General features: G+C 39.4%; 1 protein-coding gene across 1 annotated transcript in view; it reads right to left on the bottom strand.

Moving 5' to 3' along the window:
• LOC127568805 (palmitoyltransferase ZDHHC14-like) overlaps nucleotides 1–24,211 on the bottom strand; it is a 111,704-nt gene that overhangs the window by 23,189 nt on the left and 64,304 nt on the right. Inside the window, 7 exon segments of the mRNA XM_052012986.1 lie at nucleotides 1,620–1,722; nucleotides 2,615–2,724; nucleotides 5,753–5,767; nucleotides 5,769–5,809; nucleotides 5,812–5,855; nucleotides 10,753–10,801; nucleotides 12,334–12,471. Of these exon segments, the coding sequence (XP_051868946.1) occupies nucleotides 1,620–1,722; nucleotides 2,615–2,724; nucleotides 5,753–5,767; nucleotides 5,769–5,809; nucleotides 5,812–5,855; nucleotides 10,753–10,801; nucleotides 12,334–12,471 (500 nt within the window).

Below are 24,211 nucleotides of genomic sequence, written 5' to 3' on the forward strand. Positions count from 1 at the left end.
CAATCAGGGTTCAATTCCCGCTGCAGTCTGTAAGGAGTTTGTATGTTCACCCCATGACTGCATGGGTTTCCTCCAGGTGCTTCGATTTCCTCCCACTTTCCAAAGACGTATCAGTTAGTAGGTTATCATGGGTGTAATTGGGCAGCGCGGGCTTGTTGGGCTGGAAGGGCCTGTTACTGTGCTGTATAAATAACGTTTTAAAGTATGACAGGGTAGATGTTGAGATATTTTCACTAGTCTTGAACTAGGGGATGTGGTTTCAAGATAAGGGGCTTGTGATTTAAAACCAAGGTTCATAGAAGTTGCTTCTTGAAGAGTGCAGTGAATTTCTGAGATTTTCTACCCCAGAGAATTGTGGAGCTAAGCTCAAAGTATTTGAAGTGTAGGTAGTTAAACTTTTTGAAAGATTGGGCAATTGAGGGTTAGTGGGATCTGGCACAGAGAAGGAGTTAAGGCCAGAGATAGATCAGCCAATGATCATATTAAATGGCGGGGCAGGCTTGAAAGACCAAGTGACCTACTCTTGCTCCGTTTTTCTTGTGTTCTTGTGTGTGATAGGATATAGAATTAAGTTTCGTCCACTAAGCCAATTTTTAATCCAATTTACTACTTTCCTTTGAACCCCAACGGGTACTTATTCTCTCGTTTCTCTTAAGAGCTTTGGAAATATTTTATCCAGGCCTGATGATTAATCACCCAAGAAGGATGTACCATCACTGGAAAAATTGCAGGAATAATATCAGAACTGAAATATTACAAAAACTGAATGGACTGGGTTATTTTCTCTGGAAAGAGAGCCACAGGGTAACATTATAATGATATGGATATAGCAAAATGATGGAATTTGGTAAACACACAGAAATTATTTCTATCAGTTGAAGTATCCTAAATGAGGAGGAAGACATTCAAATAGTCACAAATAAATCAGCCTGAAAATCCAGGAGAAACCTCTTTACCCAGAGAGAATGGAGTCATATGGAGTCAGCAACTGCAGGGATGGTTAAGGCTAACAGGATACATACCTTTAAAAGGAATCCAATTAAGTACAAGTAGAAGAAGAATGTACAAACAGAATTAGACGAATTTAAGTGGGAGGAGACTAGTGAAGCATAAACACCAACACAAACCACTGAACCCATTTGCTTGTTTCTGTACTGTAAATTTGATATAATTTAAAGACCGAGATTTCCACACCAATATCCTACAAATAATTTGAACACTGGAAGGAGGCATTTATCTTGGTACTAAAGTTGACTATTTTTCAAATTTATGAAGTCAGCTCAAATGCAGTTTTGCCATTTGAAGTAAAGAAGTGGTACTTCATATTCCTGTCCTTCCTAAAATATTGTTTTCAGCCTCAGATACAAATATTCTTCCTTATAAATGGGGAAAAATACAAGTTTCACACAGCTGAAAGCTGACCTCATACATTTTCCTGTGATCAGGTTATTCAAGCGTTCAGGACACCTCTTTAATCACAGTAGCTTGGATCAACTGTTTTTATGAGACTTGGCTTTCCTGGAGTAGCTGAAAATGGACTACTGAAAGAGATGGGAGAAGGATGATGGAAATAAACAATGACAGGGTCTTGGTGAGCAACACTATGGTATGGATCCTACCATGTTGCTCTGAGTTTGTGTGGCCCCATATGTGGTGACTCCATTTGGTGGCATAGCTGGCTGTGGTGTATCTGACTGGATCGTTCCTCTTCGATCAATTAAGCTATTAAAAAAGTATAGAAGTATAGTTAGTTATTAACCATAGTAATCAATGTCTAAAAGTAATGCAAATTTCTTCATGCTTATTATAGAAATAATGTGACTAGCCTTTTGAAATATTTGAAAGCAACAAATAATTATATTTCAAATAACTTCCCTTTATTACCTTAAGTCTAGCTGCCCCCTTTGCAAAAACACTGAAGTCACTATCAGAGTACTTACATGAACTATTAAGCACAAGAGCTTCTGGTAAATTAAGTTGAAACATTCTAGATTTAATTTAATCTTGATGCTGGTTAGTTGTCTAACTTGGCAGACCAAAAAACCCGTCCAAGAAACAATGCTGGCAGTTATTTGAATTAAATATCTCCAAGAGTCAGTAACGAGGGCTAATCCTTAAACGGATATCATTATAGCAAATGATCTATGATGGTTGATATTATGAAAGCATACCTTTTAAAATTAAAGGAATTTTATGGCTGCTGTCATAGTGGGATTCTTGATTCATACTTCCATAATACTTAGTTACTGCTATCCATCAGAACAGAAGTAGGCAATGTCCCATAAGGAATGGTGAAGAAATAAGACATTCAAAAAAGTCATCTTGTGTATTTCCTACTGGCTGATTTTCAAATAGCAGTGACATACATATTAATAGTCACAGTCAATTGGTTTGTTTAAAAAAGGGTGATAAAAGTTCTTGAACAGTAACTAAATTAATAGCTCATGTAATATTTCATTTCCATGGAGTCTTAAAAATGTAATTGTAACATAATGGATTTTGAATTCATTTAGAGATTTTTTTTGTTGAAACAATTATTAACTGAATCCAAGTGTAGGGTTAATAAACCAGCTCAAGTGGATGAAAAGGCTGAACAATTACAATAATTTCCCACCTTGGTGGCAAAGGCCCACAAAGAGCTGCACAACAATTTGTGAAGATGTTCCCATAGCTATATGGATTGTAATTGTCTTTGCTTCTTTTGTTTGACCAAGATCCTTTAATCTACAAGAACAATGTGACAATCAATCACATGGAATTTTCGACACATTAGATTTACAACACTAAAGGAGCTACAAACATTGTAATTTTATATCCCCTATAGGTTCAATACTTATCGCATGAGAATGAACGTGATAAATTAATTTATAACTGGCAGCCATACTGCTAATAAAGAACATCTGCAATATCAAAGTTGAACCAGTTTTTACAATGTGTTGTAGCTGATATCTAAAGAACAAAAAACAAAATCAGTGCTTTAAAATAGTATACAAAACTGCACCTGTAACTGTTACAGTAAGTAAATGCATAAGTAAGTAAATGCAGAAGCAACTCAACTACCCACCTGAAAATTAAATTTCAAGTTCTGTGTGACTATTCTTTACTTTTGGAAAATGAATTGATACTTTCAGATTCTAGATTCTGGTTTACCAAGATTCTAAATACCACTGTGTTGTATTTGTTCATTGTCCCACATCAACTTCACAAAATATGCGGCTAGCAGGTTTTCAGTTCTTGGATCAATACATCAATCACAATAAACAAGTTCTGTTCATCCTCAATACTTACATGTAGCTACTTGCTGAAAGGAAATTTTGTGTGTTATGTTCAAGCTGACCAATTTAGTCCAAAGTACTCTTTATTTTTTTTATATACGCCCTTCCACAACATTATTGCTCACAAATGATGCAACCAAAGCAGCATGATATTGTCTTCATCTGAAAAGTTGCAATCACTGCGTCCAGGTCAACAATATACCACAGATCTCAATTCTTCACAACTGTTCAATTCAGCTGCACATTTCTGTAGGCCACTATGGAGCCTGGGTTCCAAGCAGCACTTCAATTGTTTAACATTAGCCCTTTTATTACCAAAGCGCGGTTAAGCTTTCTGATTTTTTAATTAACTTTCTTTTATTTTAGTTCTATTTGTATTAAAAGGTATAATCTAATTTATTCTATTTTTTTCTTGTTTTTTGGCTTGCAAATGTCACTACTGGCTGGTTAACCAATTTGTGTCTCAACCAGCCTCGATATTTGGGGGTTTCCCTTCCTGTGTCAACAGAAACTGTGCTGAGTACAAATTATTGTATGGGTCCACTTCGGCTGTTTCAATACTTATATGCTCATTAACTGTATGCTCAAAGTACCAAAACCAACAAAACTATGATTTACGTATTTCCTCAGACTTGATTCCAACCCCAGTGGGTCCTATTAAATCTGACTTTTATTCTAGTAGCCCACTGATTTATTTTACTTTTGGTGGGCTTGGAGACTTAGAGACATTCTCACTGAATAAATAATTTCTGTCCTTGCCAGGAATACATAAAGTAACCATACAATGGGTAAGAAAGGGAAGACGAGCTAATTTTACCCTTCCTTGTACCAGGACATTGAGACATCCATCAAGAGTACCAACTAATGAATGGGGAAGCTCATCTTTACAATTTGTTATCCACCCCAACTGAGTGCTATCCCCAATCTCCTTCACAGCACTGAATGTCATAGAGTTATACAGCATGGAAACAGGCCCTTCTGCCCAACTTCTCCAAGCCTAGCAAGGTGCCTTCATGAGCTAATTCCATTTGCTTGCATTTGACCCATTTCCCCCTAAACCTTTCCTATCTGTGAACCTGTCCAAACGTCTTTTAAACATTGTAATCGTACTGGCCTCTACCACTTCCTCTGGCAGCTCGAACCATATGCCCACCACCCTGTGTGTGAAAAACCTGCCTCTCAGATCCCCATTAAATCTTTCTCCACGCACCTCAAACCTATGCCCTTGAATTTTAAATTCCCCTGCCTTAGAAAAGTGACCATCCACCTTGTCTACGCTCCTTATGATTTTATGAACCTCTGTAAGGTCACCCCTCAGCCTCCTTCGCTCCAGGTTAAACAGTCCCAGTCTATTCAGTCTCTCCTTATGGCTCAGGCCCTCTAGTCCTGGCAATATCCTTGTAAATTTTTTCCGCATCCTCTCTAGCTTGAGCACATCCATCCTATAGTATGAGACCAGAACGGCACAAAATATTCCAGGTGCGATCTCACAAAAGTCCTATACAGCTGTAACATGACATTCCAAATCTCGTACTCTGTGCCCCATCTGTTGAAGACAAGCATGCTATACGCCTTCCTCACCACTTTGTTTACCTGTGTCACCACTTTCAGAGAGCTGTGTACTTGTACCCCTAGGTCTCTCTGATCCATAACATTCCCAGGGCCATGTCATTTACTGTGTAAATCCTGCCCTGATTTAACTTCCCAAAATGGATCATTTTGCACTTGTCTGGGTCAAATTCCATCTGCCATTCCTTTGGCCACTTTCCCAGTTGATCTAGTTTCTGTTGTAACCCTAGGCAACTTTCTTCACTGTCTACCACAACACCAATTAGCAAACTTACTAATCATGCCACCTACATTTTCATCAAAATTGTTAACCAGCACCAATACATGCGGTACACCTGGTCACAGTCTTCCAATTTGAAAAACAACACTCCACGTGCGCTCTGACTCCTATCACAAAGCCAATTTTGTGTCTGATTAGCTTCCTCACACTAGATTCATGTGATCTCACCTTTCAGACCTGTCTACTATACGGGCCTTTGTCAAAAACCTTACTAAAGTCCATGTAGACAACGTTTACTGTCCTACCCACATCAGTCCTCTTGGTCACCTCTTCCAAAAGCTCAATTAAATCCCTAAAGTATGATTTCCCATGCACAAAGTCATGCCATGTTTGTTTGCTTTAATCTTTATTCTCAACTACAATGCAAGTCTTGGTTTTGTAATGATCACCTATTTTAAGATAAATGAGGTTGCTAACTAAACAGGATGAACCTAATTTTCAAGGAACAAATTTAAGCAAACTGCAGCTAAGATGGTGAACCTAACTACGCTTGATATCATGATTTCCAAACTACTTAGTCATTTTGTGCATCAGAATGCAATAGAAATTGATCATTATTAGCAAGGACTAAAAATGAAAATCAGACTGTAAACATGCTACTTCTAATGAAATAATTCAAAATACTTACATCTTCATTTGTTGTCCTGATTTGAGCTGATCAGGTATGTATGAAATCCTGAAAGGCAAGGATTGACCACACAGAGAAGAAACAAACAACTGCCTCCAGTACAGTAATAATGGAGTCAAGGAGTAACAATGAACTAAGACTGAAAAAAGACAGCAATAAACAAAGATGCACTTTCTGGAACTTGCACCTTCTTTTGTGAATTCTGAAAACCTTTGGTATCAATTACTAAATGAAACTTTAAGAATACATATACAAATATTAAATATGCTGTTAGGAGGCGGCTTGGAATAAATGTTATACACTTGATCACAATGCTATTTAATGATAACTTTTTGCTGTGATGTTATCTTGTGAATTGCAAATTAAATTGGAATATCAGTCATTTTCCCAAGAAGTCTGTTGCACAAACACACTACCGAGTACACTTTCAAAGTTAACTTTGCCAAAAATTAGTCAGTAAATCCCAGCTTTGCAAATAAGGAAATTCATGTTCAACTACATTGGTGGGCATTCATAAACAATACAATGGATGGGGGCAAACTCAATTCCTCCCACTTTGATTTAATCCCTGCAATTAAATATTTCCCTTACAATCCAAACATTTTGTTTGAAATCAGAAATTCATCAGACGGAACCAAAAGAATGTACAGGTGACAACATTAGTAATGTGACTGATAGTGAGGAAGAAGCCATTAAAGCTATCTATCTAGCTTTCAATATCTAAACAGACTTAGGATAAGGGGTGGGAGCATTAGAGGGATCTAAGGAAGAACTTTTTCACTCAGAGAAGCTGATTGGAATCTGAATGCTCTGCCTGAGAGGGTGGTGGAGGCAAGTACTCTCACAACATCTGAATTGCCAAGGTATAGAAGTTACAGGTCAAGAGCTTGTACATGATATAAGTATAGATAGGTACTTTATGGTTGGCATGGAGATGGTGGGCCAAAGGGCCTGTTTCTGTGCTATGTGACTCTATGACTATCAATAGACTGGTCAGCTGGTCAACAGAGAGGCAAATGGAATTCATTCTCAACAATAAGGTGATATATTTCAGTAGAGTAAGCAAGGCAAGGGATAATGCATTAAACAGGATACAGAAACAGAGAATGCATGTCTCAACATCTCTGAATTTGGCAGAACAGCTGGTTGTTTTATATGAGAAACTGGATGTAAAAGCAGGAAGGTCATGTTGGAACTGTTTAAAATACAAGGTAGTTACAACTGGTGTACTGTGTACAATTCTGGTCACTGTGATACAGAACGTGATTGCATCAGAGAGGATATAGAAGAAATTTATATTACTGAGACTAGAGAATTATCACCTAATGAAAGACTGACTAGTTTGAGGTTGTTTTCTTTGGAACAAAGGAAATTGAGTGCAGCTTTAATCAAGATGCAATTTCTCTGTAACTGTAACACTTCATTCTGCATTACTGTATTCCCTTGTACTACCTCAATGCACCATGTAAGTGAAATGATCTGTATGGATGGCATGCAAAAAGTTTTTTGACTGTACCTCGGTACATGTGACAATAATAAACAAATTCCAATTTCAATTATGAGAGGCATAGGTGGATTGAACAAGGCGGATCTATTTCCTTTAGCAATGAAGTCAAAAGTCATGAGGCTCAGATTTAAATTAACCGATAGAGGGGTTCAAGTGAATTTTTTGACCAAATTATTTGAAGGGATGGGACTAGCTGGAGGTAGAAATCCTCTTCATATTATTAAAGTATCTGGTTTCTGGACAAGCATCATCTACAAAGTTACGGACTGAGAGCTGAGAAGTAGAAACTAACGGGAACAGCTTTCCTTTTGGTTGGCCATAAACATGACAGGGCAAATGGCCGAGTTCTGTACCATAAACTTCTAGCTTCTTCAATATGATGCAGCTCCTACACAGCAGAAGGGACCCAGATTTGATCCTGACCTTGGGTACTACTGAAGTGGATGTTCTTCCTATCACCATGTGGTTTTCCTCTGGTTTTCTCCCATTTTCCAAAGACATCCTGGTAGATTTATCCAATACTGTAAGCTACTCCGTAGTGTAGGTAAGTTGCAAAAGAATCAAAGGAGAGATGATGGGCATGTGAGAAAGAATAAGTTGCAGGGCTACAGGGAAGTAAAAGGAGGCAGAATGGACTAATAGGATTGGTCTGCTGGGCAAATAGGAAAATTTTAAAATAATTAAATACCTTTTAATTAAAGTCAATTAATTAGAGAATATAACTTACCTAATATTTTGCTTTCTTGCAATCTTCTTCTCCATTCAAATGAATTAAATTGCCCTTACTACACAAGTTCAGTGGTCAGATTCCCCAGTACAAGTACTTGAGGAGTTGCCACAAGTTTGCACTCCACTACTGGATTTCATGCAGAGAACAACATTGCTGCACAGTTGAGAAATACTGGCAAGTTCAGGGCTTTGCATTCATGCAGGAATAACGCAAGTAACAGTGCCAGGAGTGAACAATGCACCTTCTTGATCACCTGCTCTGCCATTCAATAAAATCATGGCTGGTCTTCTACTTCAGCAGCACTTTCCTGCCCTATTCCCAAATCGCTTGTTCCTCCATATATCCAATATAATTTTTGAAAGCAGATCAATGACTAAGCCTCAGCAGAAGAGAAATCCAAATATTCACCATCCTCTGAAGAAATTTCTCTTCGAGTCCGAAATGCCTACCCCTTATTTTGAGATCATGACCGAGTTCTAGACTCCTCAGCCAGAGGAAATATCCTCCCTATATCTACCCTGTCCAGCTCTCTAAGAATTTTAAGTATCAATGACATTCTCTCTCATTCTTCAAAACTCTAGGGAAAAGAAGATTAGCCTCATTAATACAGGTTAAATGACAGACCCACCATTCCAAGTACCAACCTGGTGAATCTTTGCTGCACTTGCTCTTTAACAAGTATATTCTCTTATTTTAAGTAAAGAGACCACAATTACCCCAGGTGCGGTCATACCAAGACCCTATCTAATTGGAGTAATACATTTTCACTCTTGCATTTAAAACCCTCTTACAATAAAGAACAACATTCTATTTGCAATCCTAATTGTCTGCCACACCTGCCTTTTACCTTTTCAGCAACTTATGTACAAGTACACCCTGGTCCATCACCATTTTTAAAAATTCAGCATTTGTTTTTTCTGTCAAAGTAGATAACCTCATTTTCCACACTACTCAATGTGCCATCTTGTTGCCCACTCACTCAGCTTATCTACATCTTCTTGGAAACTACTTTGCATCCTGATCACTACTCACATTCCTAGTTAGTTTTGCATTATCAACAATCTGAATATGTCATATTTGATTCCCACAGCCAAATCATGATACGATGATGTGAACAATGGGGCCCAAGCACAAAACCCTGTGATAGTGTACGTCACAACCTGCCAAACAGGGAAAGACCAAAGACCCATTTATGTCTTCTATCTGTTAACCAACATTCAATCCACATGAGTATATTATATCTAATTCTACGTGCTCCAACTTTGTTCATCAACGTTGTGTGGGATTTTATCGAAAGCCTTTTGAAAATCCAAATACACCATTATCTTATAGTTCCCCAATCCACTTAAAGAATTCCAATTAGATTAATCTAACATGAGAGTCCTTTCATAAAACCATGTTGATTCTGCTCAAATCATATTATTATTCCCCCAAAATACTCAAGATTGGTAGCATTTGCATGGAGAAATGCCAAACAATTCTTGTATTTCTCAATTAGATCAGGCGCAGATCCACCTTAAACATAGATATTCCAGAGAATGCAACCCAAATCATCAGTCATTTTACATTTCCCAAAATAATCAGCCTGGACAATTCAACTGCATGATTTTCATAGGAGCATCGATAAAATCTCTATTACTTCTGACTAAAATTTCAGTAACTGGAAAAGAACAGAATAGTCATATTTATTGGTACAAATAAGGATGTTTCTTACATGGCAATTGGCTGAATGTTGTTTAGAAAATAAAAGTGGGTAATGATGCATACATTTTAATGTGCAAATTGGTAGCAAGTCCAGTGTTCAAGAGTTCTTGGGAGGTCGACCTATTCCACTAGTTTTGCAAAGGTGGCATGACACCCTTGGGCTCCCACTCATTTTTAAGAACTTGCTGTTTTTGTTCATTAGTAACACTGCTGAAAGTCACACAGAAAGCTGGGGCTTATGATTAAGAATGCAAGTAACCCTTTGCAAGATTTGATATTGATTAGCCAATCATATTTTTCTGGCCCAGAAAGTGATAAAATTAAACTGTTAAATTACATTTTTGCATCAGTGAAATCTTCCCTTTCTTGTTCATCTCTACTTTCCTCTTTTTCACTTAATCTGATCTTTATTTAACCTTATTTATCTAATTTGACTCCTACCAGCCCTCACCGTCATCCCTTGGGTTCCTTCTTTATCCTTCAGTTTAATTAGTTAGGGACTGTTGGACCTACAATTCATTCATAGATGCCCTATTGCTCTCAACATGCCAGTTCTCACTTCTAGTAAGCTATGCCACAATAAAAATTATGAACTGGTGAGTCCAAAAAATAATCCAAAAGTGCACACCGTAAAATGCCCCACTCCAATAATATTTGGCAAAATGACTGCTTATTCAGTCAGACTGTTCATAGGAAGCCATTCAACGGAGCCATTCTCCGTTATAGCTAGAACAAAAACTAAAAGCTAATTCTAGTATGTTATGGGTACATCTGCTCTAATTTCATTCATGTTCTTATTACAATTGTTCCAAAAACTGGAAAGGGTAATAGTATTAATTGCTCAACTAAATGTGATATTGTTTAAAAATAAAAAAATGTTACCATCATAATATTCAACAACCAAAATACTGAGAAATCCATCGAGAAATCCATCGAGAAATCCATCGAAGAAGTATGTCACCAAGAAAATGCAACCTGACACCAACCATCAGTACACTCTCTGAAAGAGGGGTAAACCTTTTCTGGATTTTTTTCCACAAATATAACAATAAAGGATATCTTGCAGGACTGTCTTTTAGTGCATTTAGAAATCCTGTCTTCTGGGATCCTATGTAAAATTGATTAAATGTTAGGTTAAAAGAAAATCAAAAGGTTAATTCAAAAAATCAATTAAGTGCAAGAGTTTATGATTACTTTTTCCAAGAATTACATTCAAATATTATTAATCAGAAAGCTTAAACATTGTACCCCTATATTCAATTCTATAAAATGGTTTCCTTTCAAACTACATCTTATTGCAAAACTATTCCACCTTTTGTCTGCATAAGAATTACATTTCAACTCATATCTCATCAAACTGCATATATCTCAATGTGCTAGTATGAATCTATCTTGGTTTCTTGACAAAGATTTATCCACCAACAAGGTCTTTCCAAACAGGACAACAAAAAAAATGAAGAATGCAAGCACATGAAGAACAAATTGCCTGAGCTTTCAGCATCACACTGCCAGGGTTTAGAGTTCTCCTCTAACTTTGAGGACTTCTTGTTCTCAGCTTATTTAGCAGTAAAGATATCTGGAATTTTTAATGATATTATATCAAGTTTTTTCCCCTACAAAATGAAACTTCTGATGATAAAACTGATCGTAATTCTTACACAGATAATTCAGGCAGTAAGTTAACCAAAGACTGTTCATTTTAAACATGACATATTTAATTGATCAGTACAATTTAAAAAAATGCCACAGGACTTTATTGGAACAAAATAATATTTTTTTTGTTTGTTTTCAAGCAAATCAGAAGAGATTCTATATGCCATACATGAATTCTTAAATATTATTACATTAATTTAAAAAAATCAGGATATTACATTAAAGGAGACTGTAATCCACGAGGTGTACAATTAAGATATACTTATTCAAAGATCTGAGTTAAACCCTGGACTGCATTAAAGTCTAGCCACAACCGATAGGCAATAATCTCCTCTGTAAACTAGTTGTATCCTTTATAAATTGAGTGTAGAAACTGGATTAAGACAGTCTAAAATGTCCATATGTTCTGCTTAGCAGGGAATTAGCCTACCTTACTCAAGAGGCCACAGGATGGGTTGATATAGGAAATAAAAATAGCCTTTGAGTACGAGATATTCTTTTACCTGATGAGTACAAGCACTTAAAAACAAAATTCTTTAAATATGCAGTTTTTCATTTACAGTTCAAAGATTGTGTGACAAACTAAACACATTCCTATTCAAATAAGAAACACTCATATTTCTTAATTTACATTAAGTTCAATTGTTTTTGCCAATAAACAAATATTAAGTCAACATTTGCCCATTTCCTAAGTATAAGGATCTTGGTGATCTGGGATGAAAGTTGTTCCATCAAAAATACTATTGGTATCTATCAATTTGTGTTTCAACAAATACATTTTCATTTATATTTAGTCATGATTGCACACCTTGAAATTGAGAGCATTCCGAGTATGTGGGTTTTCAAATATTTCTAAATTGATCCCAAATGCAGTCACATCCAAGCTACTTTCACTCAACCAGAAACTGCAATTTGCTTCTTATCAGAGCATGGGAAGAGAGCTAGAAATGCCAGTCTACAAATAGTCCAAATTAATACAATACTTACGGAGAATGACATGAGTGATGACGAAAGCGAAGATGAATACTGTCAAAAATGACAGTGATAAAATAAACATGTAAAAAAATCTGTAGTTCCTTTTTCCCACGCAGTTGCCTACCCAGGGGCAATGGTGATCAAATCTTTCTGAAGGAGGAAGAATAATATTGAAAGACAAATTATAGCATCAGGTTATAAACTGGAGTTGGCTTGACCCAGTTTAACTTCTACAAATATTTGGAAAACATTTTGAATCCCACATCTGTTATTCATCCAAATAAAATGTATTATATTCCATATACTGTTCCAGCTACAGGAACAAACAGAATTAATTTAATTGATCTGATAACATTTCATCTTCACTCTTAATGTACTTTGCCCTATAAAAAGAATGAGAAAAATAAACTTGCAAGTTTGTACCACAATTCTTATCAAATAAACTTGCTTTAAAATAAAAAAAATACTTGTGTAATAAAAATGCCAAAACCCACTAATTGTAAGATTAAGTTTCAAAGTACCCTATTCAACCCAACAAGAAAGAATTTAATGATAAAATTAAAATACGAGACAATGGAAACTGCTCTATTGCCCATATGGAATACTTGAATTTTCTTCTGAATAATTAAAAACACAGTTTACTTATTCCCTGGATTTAGAAATCCCTTCTTGCTGACTAAAGTATGCTTCATATTCAATGGGAAAGGTTACTACTTCAATTTTGGCAAAAAAAAGGAAACGCCAAGTATTTCTCAGTCAGTCCTCACTTCAACAACAGATTAGCTGTGTGATATAATCCTTATGTTGGAGGGGAAGGATCCATTTTCACTTCAGAACCAGAAGTAAACTTAAGAAAGGAATCCTGGCCATTTTCATTAACTGTTTATAGAATGAGCATTCCTTGGGATAAGATTAGTGTATGGATTACATTTCTATAAATCTAACTACAGCCCCACAAATCTAAATTTCCAACCGATATTAGAATGCATCACAGCATCTGAGCTCACAGTCACAGAAAACAGGCACATGAAAAGTACAATTTCCAGAAAATTACAGCAAAGGATACACTTTAATTAAACTCTGAATACAATGGAAAAGCTATACCTGTTGTTTCGAAGTGTGGTATTCCAGAATATCCTAAATTCTCAAACCTCTTACTCCAATTCAAAAGATAGGCCAACAACTCTCTGCTCTACAAACAGAATCCTGCATAGATGGGCAGATTATTCTTTTTGGAGAGATATTAAATCTAGGCCCATCTGCCTTCTTCGGTGGAAGCAAAAGATTCCATGGCTATATTTCAAAGAAAGGGACTTCTCCTTAATATCCTGGTCATTGTATATTTTTAAACCTTCACCATATTCTCCACCCCACTAATTGTCTGGTCATTACTGGACCCATGTTAGCAGCCATTCTTCCGACTTTCTACTTCAAGAAGGTGCTTCAGAATGTCTCAAGGATGTAAATGACATTTTATAAATGTACAGATTGCTTATATAATACAACATTATTCAACAAAGCTTTGAGATTACCACGTCTGAGTCAAACCATAAATGAGGCACATTCGGCAACCAGCAAAACAAAATACATTACTATAAACTTCCAAAAGGGTATCATTCTCAATTTTGGTGCACTGTAATTAATATACTAAAAACAAAGCTTCTGGTAATTCTTGAGTTCAATGTGTGCAGCTTGGGAGGGACACAAGCAGAAAAGCACCAATATGGTATTGATCAAATAGAGGGGAGAGAAAAAGGAAGGTCTCAAAAGGTGAAAAGACAGAGGCAATACAACGCAGGATTTCCACTTCTGCAGGATCTTAGGTGGTTGGTGAGACTAATGTGGGGGGACCTGCACACTCTGCCACAAGTGGAGCAGGTGATGCATGACGGAGGTGGAAAAATGGGTCATTTATCAGCTGGTGCGTTCCCTTCATTGCTTACGTAGGCTCCTGTGTGCTCTTTACAGAAACTCAATGCTATCCTGACTATTCCATCTCCATTTTGAGCAGTCATGGACCTGGATTCCCACTAGTCCGTGACGATGTTACACTTTTTCCAAGGAGGCTTTGAGGACACCTTAGAATCATCCTCCAGTCAACTGGCAATTTCTTACCTTAACTGAATTTGTTTTGACAGTCAGATATCAGGTGCATGAATAATGTGCCCAGCCCATCTCAACCAACTGAAGGCAATTAGTACCTCATTCTGAGGATGCTGGCCTGGGAGATGAAGCTGATATTGGTCATTTCATGCCAGTGGAGTTTGGAGGGTTTTGGTCAGCATTGGTTGCATCTTTCCAGTGCCTTGAGATGCTTTGTTCAGGTAGTCCATTTCTCTGAAGCACACAGGAGTCAGGATCGCTGCTACTTGCTAAACCATGAGCATTGGGCTGTGTCTGAGATCTTTTTCTCCAAATATTCTTTTGTAAATGTTGTATTGGAGCACTGAAGATTATAGTGAATTTCATCAGCCTTGATCGCCTTCACTGAGGCATGGCTCCCAAGATGTGGGAAAGATTTATAATGAAGGAGTTTATGATTTTGTAGAGTGTAGCTTGACACAGTCATCATCTTGTATTTAAGAGCCAGTGTCGAGCCACATGACCTACCCCACATAATGACGATTGGAGAGCAACAAGAAACCTTCCACATAGTCAATCAGCCAGGAAATCAATGGTGGGTGGGCGACAAGATGGACAATCAGGCCCATAACAAATCACAGTTTCAAAACTCAGCATTCACCATGGTAAATACATACCAGTTTTGCAACAATCAGTTGAACCGCTGACATTGCCTTGCTTAACTGCCACAAGTTTGGGACTCCTATGCAAGTGGACTCAAAATCCTAAACTTCCTAATAAGGCATTTTGATGAAGTTTTGCAAACGATATTCTGTCATTGAATTTCTCATGAAATCCACTGGCAGAGAACGAACTTCTGAAAATTCATAAGCACTGAGGACAGAAAATCAGCCCACTGAACAGTGTCATGTTATATCCAGCAAAGGAACAGCAACCCCAGCAATTTCAATGAAGAGGAACCAAGCGATCAAGTTATTAAGTAATTTACACTTTTTTGAATTAACTCAGTTTACTTGTTATCTTGTGATCTTGTATTTTAGTAACTTTAACAGTTTCATTAATGTTTTAATAATTAGATTAATTTTTGGAGAGTTCCTGAATATTTTTCCATGCTTCCAAATGTCAGAAACAAACTTGATCTGCCACTGAACTAATTTTTTCTTCAAGCATGTCAATGAAATGGGCTTTTTTTGCCCCACTGTAATGGTGGGATTTCCACCCAAATGGCGTGTGCTGCACAGTGAGGTTTGAGGCACCTTTGGCAAGGAAGTTCTCCCCAAGGCAGCTGCACAAGGTAACACTGGACTTGGTGAATGGGCACAGCTGTATTGCCACTACCAGAAAATTCCAAGTGATTATTTATTTTCAGGAGCAATATATTGAAGTAAAGGAGCATTCAATGACAACTGCAGTTCTAAGTTCCAGCATTTGGTAACCATCCATATGTAACATAAGTTGACATTTAAAGCAACATCTGTCAACTGTACAGCAAGTCAGTATGCAAAAACTTCAAAGCACGAGTAACATTCAGAATTCTGCCTCATCTAGTTATTTAATTGACCCGTTTCTCATTGGTAAAAAGATAATACTTCCTTTAAACGCTATTATTTTTAGCCTGGGAAAGAAGATCAGAAGATGTACATCTGATTGTTAGGAAAGAATCACTGGAAAACAAGTCCACAATCACTAAAGGCTGTTGGCAAAATCACTACCCAATCATTCCAGCTGTAAAAAGCTTATGTTCTTGCAATGAAGCATTTTTCCATGAAATTTGATAGCTTTGTTTTGTTAAAGTTTTTGGTTATACTTGTCCCATTTTTCTGGATTGAAAACAAGATAAATCCCAAATTTCAATGCTTAACACAAATTCAAAGCTCACTTGTCTTTATGTCCATTATTCAAATATTGACAAAGACGTAATGTCTGCTAATCACATCTTTGAACTCAGTCCATGACAGGCTTCCAAAGTCAGTAAGCTCAATTATTTCATATAATGGCTCTACTATTTGCACCTTCCCTCAAACTAAATTTTGATTCCTTGTGTCTCACAATCACCCTTTCTGCCATTCACCATTACCACAGACCTTGCTCTGTTTTTAACTCCTATCCCCCTTCCTTTGCATATGAACACTTATCTTACTTAATTTCCACCCCACCCCCCCAATTCTGATGAAAGCCCACTGACCATTAGCATTTTTCTCCCTCCAGATCTGCTTGTCATCTCCAGACAACGATCCACCCTTTCCCAAGGCACTGTTTTCATTACATCCTGAAATCTATGCTTTATACCATGGGTGGACACATGTACGATTTTGCCCTCTTTGAACTGTGGCCGTTGCCCTCAATAACAGGTATGCCACTTTGGATACTGTTTTGGGGGGGGGGGGGTGCGGGTGGATGACAAACTACCAGGGGAAAGCCACAGCGGTCAGGTCACTGGCGCTGAGTCTGGCTCTATGGTTCAGAAGGCAAAGGAGGAAGAAGAGGAAAGCAATAGTGATAGGAGACTCTACAGTTAGGGGAGCAGACAGGAGATTCTGTGGACATGAAAGAGATTCCCAGATGGTACGTTACCTCCCAGGTGCCTTGGTCAAGGACGTCTCAGATCGGGTCACAGCATACTAAAGGAGGAGGGTGAGCAGCCAGAAGTCGTGGCACACATTGGTACCATCGACATAGGTAGGAAAAAGGATGAGGTCCTGAATAGTGAATATGGGGAACTTGTTAGGAAGCTGAAAAGCAGAACCTCAAGGGTAGTAATCTCTGGATTGCTGCCTGTGCCACACGCCAGTGAGGGTAAGAATAGGTTGATTTGGCAGATGAATGTGTGGCTGAGAAATTGGTGCAGGGGGCAGGGTTTCAGATTTGCGGATCACCGGGATCTCTTCTGGAGAAGCTATGACCTGTACAAAGGGGATGGGTTACACCCGAACTGGAGGGGGACCAATATTCTTGCAGGTAGGTTTGCTAGAGCTGTTGCGGAGGGTTTACACTAGTTTGGCAGGGGGATGGGAACCTGAGTGATAGGTCAGAGGTTGGGACAGTTGGTGCACAGGTTGATGCAACATGTAGAGACTGTGAGGAAGGATAGGCAATTTTGCCCTGTTGATAGGGCAAAATTGCAGTTTGAAGGGTTGAAGTATATGTATTTTAATGCAAGTAGTGTCAGGAACAAGGGTGATGAAATAAGAGCATGGGTAAGTACATGGACCTACGATGTTGTGGCCTTTACAGAGACTTGGCTTTCACAAGGGCAGGAACAGATGCTGGATGTTCCTGGGTTTAGATGTTTCAAAAGGGGCAGGGAGGGAGGTAAAAGAGGTGGGGGAGTGGCATTGCTAATTAGGGACAGTGTCACAGCTGCAGAAAGGGAAGACATCCTGGAGGGATCGTCTACTGAGTCAGTGTGGGTGGAGGTCAGAAACAGGAAGGGAGCAATCACTCTATTGAGAGTATTCTCTCGACCCCTCAATAGCAAAGGAGACACTGAGGAACAGATCAGGAGGCAGATTTTGGAAAGGTGCAAAAATAACAGGGTTGTTGTCAATGGTTGATTTCAACTTCCGTAATAGTGATTGGCACCTCCTTAGTGCAAAAGGTTTGGATGAGGTGGAATTTGTTACGTGTCCAGGAAGGACTCCTGACACAATATGCAGACAGGCCAATGAGAGGAGAGGCCATTATGGATCTGGTACTAGGCAGTGAACCTGGTCAGGTGTCAGACCTCTTGGTGGGTAAGCATTTAAGAGACAGTGACCACAACTCTCTGACCTTTACCCTTGCCTTGGAGAGGGATAGGAGCAAATGGTATGGGAAAGTATTTAATTGGGGGTGGGGGAATTATGATGCTATTAGGCAGGAGCTTGGGAGTGTAAATTGGGAGCAGATGTACTCAGGGAAATGCACAATGGAAATGTGGAAGTTGTTTAGAGATCACTTGCTTGGGGTTCTGGATAGGTTTGTCCCATTGAGGCAGGAAACAGATGGTAGGGCAAAGGAACCATGGTTGACAAGAGATGTGGAATATCCAGTGAAGAGGAAGAAAGAAGCTTACTTAAGATTTAGGAAGCAAGGATCAGACAGGGCTCTAGAGAGTTACAAGGTAACCAGGAAGGTGCTTAAGAATGGACAGGAGAGCTAGAAGGGGACATGAGGAAGCCTTGGCGAGTAGGATTAAGAAAAACCTCAAGGTGTTCTACTCGTATGTGAAGAACAGGAGGATGACTAGAGTGAGGGTAGGACCGATTAGGGATAGAGGAGGAAACGTGCCTGGAGTCGGAGGAGGTAGGGAAGGCCCTTAATGTATACTTTGCTTCAGTATTCACTTGCGAGAGAGACCTAGATGTTTGAAAGGACAGCATAAAACAGGCTGATAAGCTAGAACATGTCAATGTTAAGGAGGATGTGCTGAATTTTGAAAAACATTAGGATAGATAAGTCCCCGGGGCCGGAGGGGATATATCCCAGGATACTACAGGAAGCAAGGGAAGAGATTTCTGAGCCCTTGGCAACTATCTTTGCATCCTCACTGGCCACAGGAGTAGTACCAGATGATTGGAGGGTGGCAAATGTTATTTCTTTGTTCAAGAAAGGGAGTAGGGATAACCCTGGGAATTATAGACCAGTGAGTCTTACTTCAGTGGTGGGCAGATTATTGGAAAAGATTCTTAGGGACAGGATTTATGAGTATTTGGAGAAGAATAGTCTGATTCAAGATAGTCAGCATGGCTTTGTAAGGGGCAGGTCATGCCTCACAAGCCTGATTGAATTCTTTGAGGATGTGACAAAACACATTGATGAGGGTAGAGCACTGGATGTGGTGTATATGGACCGTAGTAAGGCGTTTGATAAAGTTCCCCATGAGAGGTTCATTCTGAAGGTCGGGAGGCATGGGATCCAGGGAAACTTGGCTGCGTGGAATTGGAATTGGCTTGCCTGTAGAAGGCAGATGGTGGTTGTAGATAGAGTGCATTCTACCTGGAGGTCGGTAACCAGTGGTGTTCTGCAGGGAGCTGTTCTGGGACCCCTGCTCTTTGTGATTTTTATAAATGACTTGAATAAGGAAGTGGAAGGGTGGGTTAGTAAGTTTGCAGATGACATGAAGGTCGATGATGTTGTGGTTAGTGTAGAAGGTTGTCGAGGGTTACAACGGGACATTGACAGGATGCAAAACTGGGCTGAGAAGTGGCAGATGGAGTTCAACCCGGAAAAGTGTGAAGTGATTCACTTTGGAAGGTCGAATTTGAAGGCAGAATACAAGGTTAATGGCAGTATTCTTAGCAGTGTGGAGGAACAGAGGGATCTTGGGGTCCAAGTCCATAGATCTCTCAAAGTTGCCGAGCAAGTCAATAGGGCTGTTAAGAAGGCATATGGCATGTTGGCCATTAGTTGGGGGATTGAGTTCAAGAGCCATGAGCTGATGTTGCAGCTCTACAAAACCCTAGTTAGACCACACTTAGAATACTGCATTCGGTTCTGGTCGCCTCACTACAGGAAGGATGTGGAAGCTTTAGAAAGGGCGCAGAGGAGATTTACCAGGATGCTACCTGGATTGGAGAGCATGTCTTGAGGATAGTTTGAGCGAGCTAGGGCTTTTCTCTTTGGAGTGGAGGAGGATGAGAGGTGACCTGATAGAGGTGTACAAGATGATAGAGGCATAGAGCAAGTGGACAGCCAGAGACTTTTTCCTAAGGCTGAAATGGCTAACACAAGGGGCATAATTTTAAGCTGATTGGATGGAAGTACAGGGGGGATATCAGAGGTAATTATTTTTTTTAAACACAGAGAGTGGTGGGTGCGTGGAATGTGCTGCCAGGGATGCTGGTAGATGCAGATATATTAGGGACATTTAAGAGACTCTTAGGTAGGCACATGGATGATTGAAAAATGGAGGGGTATGTGGGAGGGAATGGTGAGATTGATCTTAGAGTAGGTTAAAAGGTCGGCACAACATTGGGGGCCAAAAGGCCTGTACTGTGCTGTAGTGTTCTATGTTAACTGTGACTTATTCTACCTCAAAGCTGTTGTGCTCTGCAACTTTTATCCTTCATTTCAGACACCAAAGATCACAAACTCCAACAACTCTTTAATTTTATTATCCCTCCTGACCGTTCTTCCCCCCTTCACTTTCCTCTAACCCCATATCTACACCCAGTTCCACCCCTTGCTGTGCTTTCACTATCCCTTAAGTCTTTCCCTCTCCAATCCTGATCAGTCCTCAGCAGAAGCCCTAATTTTGTTCCCCTACGTCCTCACAATGAATTCCAAGCCCAACATGATGTTGAGCACTTCCTCTGCTGTATCCACACCCATTTCTTTGGCCAAGAGTCTTCACTCCAGACCTCTTCTCCTATCTCCAAAATTACCAATCCATCCAGACCCCTTCCTCTGGACTCTTTACCTCTCTTGATTTATTTATTGATAACTGCTGACAGAGCAATGAACATTTTAAATTTTCCATTCCCCCACATTCAATCTAATCTACCATCTTCCCATCTTGCAGCACTCCACACACCAAGAATCAAACCTGATAAAATCAAACTAGATACCAAGGGTGGTGCTGTTGTGCTCTGGTGAACTGATCTCTCTCTCTCTCTCTCTCTCTCTCTCTCTCTCTCTCTCTCACACACACACACAGAGGCCAAACATCAGATCTCAGACATATCCTCCTACCTTCCTATGGATCATGACCCCATCACAGAACATCGGGTCATTGCTTCCCAGATAGTCATGGACTTCATTTGCTCAGGAGAGCTTCCCTCCACAGCTTCCAACTTTGTAGTGTCCAAGCTTTTACTTTCTGCCCAGATTCACAAGCACGGCTGCCAAGGCTGACCCACTGTTTCAGCCTATTCTTCTCCCACTAAATATATTTCTTCCTAACTTGACTCCACTGTTTCTCCCTTGGCCCAGTCCCTTCCCATTTAATATCCATGATACTCCAGATGTCCTCTGACACCAACAGTTTCCAATTCCAGATCTCAACCAGCTTATCTCTACCATGGATGTACACCTCCATTCCACATCAGGATGATCTGTCTTCAATTCTTCCTTAAAGAGGCCCAGCCAGTTCCCCTCCATCAACACACTCATTTGCTTGGCTGAATTCATCCTCACATTCAATGACTTCTCCTTCAACTCCACACACTTTCTCCAAATGAAAGGATTGTATGGGTTCAAGCTACAGCTGCTGTTTGGTGGGATATGTGTAACAATTGTTGTCTCAGTTCTACTCAGGCCCTCCAACTATTTTTGGCATATCGATGACTGTGTTGGTGCTATCACCTGCACTCATACAGAACTCGAAACTTTTATTACTTTTGCCAACAACTTCCAAGATGCTCACAGCTTCACATGGTCCATCTCTGATTCTTCCCTTCCTTTTCTGGATTTTTCCCATCTCCATCTCAGGAGAAATGGTTGCTCAAACATCCATTTCAAATCATCAGACTCCCACAGTTAACTTGGCAATATTTCATCCCATGCTGCCTCTGTAAGGGGCATTCTCCTAGTTCCTCTGTCTCCATCATGTTTGCTCTGAAAATGAGACTTTCTCCCAATTACCTCTGAAATGTCATCCATCTTTCTGAACCACAGCTTCCCCAGTACCAAAGCAGACAGAGCCCTTACCTACATCTCATCTATTTCTCACACCTCTGCTCTCTCACCGCCTCCTGGTCAAGGCAAGGACAGAATTCCTGTTCCTCACTGTCCACCCCACTAGCCGCTACATTCAACAGTCTATTCTTTGCAACAAGATTTCACCACCAGACACAAAATCCCCTCCCCTCCCAGTATTTCCAAGGGACCATTCCCTTCATGACTCCCTGGTCTGCTCTTCCATCCCAACCAGCCACTCCCCATCTTACAGCACTTGCCCCATGCAACTGCAGGTGTTGTAACACCTGTTCTTTCACCTCTTCCCTTCCCAGCACCCAGGGATCCAATCAGTCTTTCCAGGTGAAGCAGACTACATCTGTGATTTTTCCAGTTTACTGTACTGCCTTGGTGTGCAGAATGTCATTAACACAAGTTGGGTGATCACTTTGTGGAGCACCTGTGTTCAGTCCTCAAGAACAACATTGAGCTTAATGTTTCCTGCCACTTAAATTGACCATACCACTCCCACTCTGACCTGTCTGTCTGTGACCTTCTGAATTGTTGGAAGGATGTCCAACACAAGCTTGGGGAACATCTTATCATTTTCGGTCAGGGCTCATTGCAGCCTTTCAGACTCAATATCAAATACTCTAATTTAAGGTAACTCACTTACTCTGTCTGCATCAGAAGTGGCCATTTCTGCTCTAAGTCATCCATCTGTAACATTGGCTCAGTTTTTCTCTCTCCATTGTTATAGCCTGGCCAGTTGGGCATGTCCCACATCACTGTCATTAGCAGCACATTACGTTTCTTTGCGCTATCACCTCTAATTTCCCCCAGCCTCCTATTTGATAGGAAAATCCCTACATCTCATCCCCACCGCAACCCTGGCCTCACCTTACCACAGACAGACCCTCCCTTCATCCTATTCATCCCCCCTGCCACCTCCTCTGCAACTTAAAATTACCTTTTATTCTCTCCTTCCAAGAATAGCCATTGATCTGAAGTGTTAAATCTGTTTCTCTTTCCACACATGCTGCCTGACTTAGTGAATGTTACAGCACTTCCTGCTTTTATGCCATACTGCCAGCAGTTTTTTTGTTTAGATTTTGAAGGTCAGTTCATCAAAACAAATGACAAAAAAGGACGAGACTTAAGGAACTGCACTTCATTTTGTGTCTTGGAACCTTGCAGCCTAACAGCATGAACATTGAATTCTCACACTTAAAGTAATCCCCACATCTCCCCCCCACCCCCCCCAACCATGCTTTTTTTCTTCCCTTTCCTAGCCTCTCTCTTTTTTCTACCCCTTTTTTCCTTTTCCTTGCTGCCTATCACCATCTCTTACCTGCATCTACCTATCACCACATTCTGCCCAGCCCGCCTCCCCTCTTTTGTCCACCTATCACTGCTCTGCTTTTCCCTCCTATATATTGGGCTTCCCCTTTTCCTATCTTCAGTCCTGAAGAAGGGTCCAGACCCAAAATGTTGACTGCCTGCTTTTCTCCACAGATGCTGCCTGGCCTGCTGAGTTCCTCCAGCATCACAGTGTTTTTCATCAGGATTCCAGCATCTGAAGTCCTTTGTTTCTCGAGGCTTAAAACTTTTTTTTAAAATCACTTAAAACAAAAGTATTAGCTTGAAAATCTGCATGCAAAACTCCTTGATCTTCATATATCCATTAGTCCATTCTTGTCAATTCTTGTATATTCATTAGTCAAGAATCATATGACATGATTTAATATTGAAAATATAGCATGCATGATTTATCTGAGGTACAATTAGTCAAATGGTGAATAGTTCAGTAGTTTACCATAAAAAACTGGATTAAGGCAATTTTTGGCAGACTTGATTTCAGGTTACAAAATAAAACTAAATTTTTCTACTGCGAATTAGTGCACAAGTATTTGAAAATTGTGTACATATTAAATAATTATAAATAATAATAGATTTAAACAGTTTGAATTTTGCTCCATGTATTAAAGAGCAAAAATGTGTAAATAAGATAGTAATTATTCAATTTTTTTAACCAATTTCTAAACTCTGCAATAAACGCATCTCCTTTAATGGCATCATTTCAATACTATTATGGGCCAGAAATAAGTTAATGAAAAAATATTTTTTCTTTGTGATACAAAGTTTTGAAATGTTTTCCAAGAAAGTTACTTACATAATTATCAAAAAGGCTACAGCACTTCGTGCTGGAAGA

Source organism: Pristis pectinata, chromosome 3 (genome assembly GCF_009764475.1).
Source record: "Pristis pectinata isolate sPriPec2 chromosome 3, sPriPec2.1.pri, whole genome shotgun sequence".
Classification (NCBI taxonomy): domain Eukaryota; kingdom Metazoa; phylum Chordata; class Chondrichthyes; order Rhinopristiformes; family Pristidae; genus Pristis; species Pristis pectinata.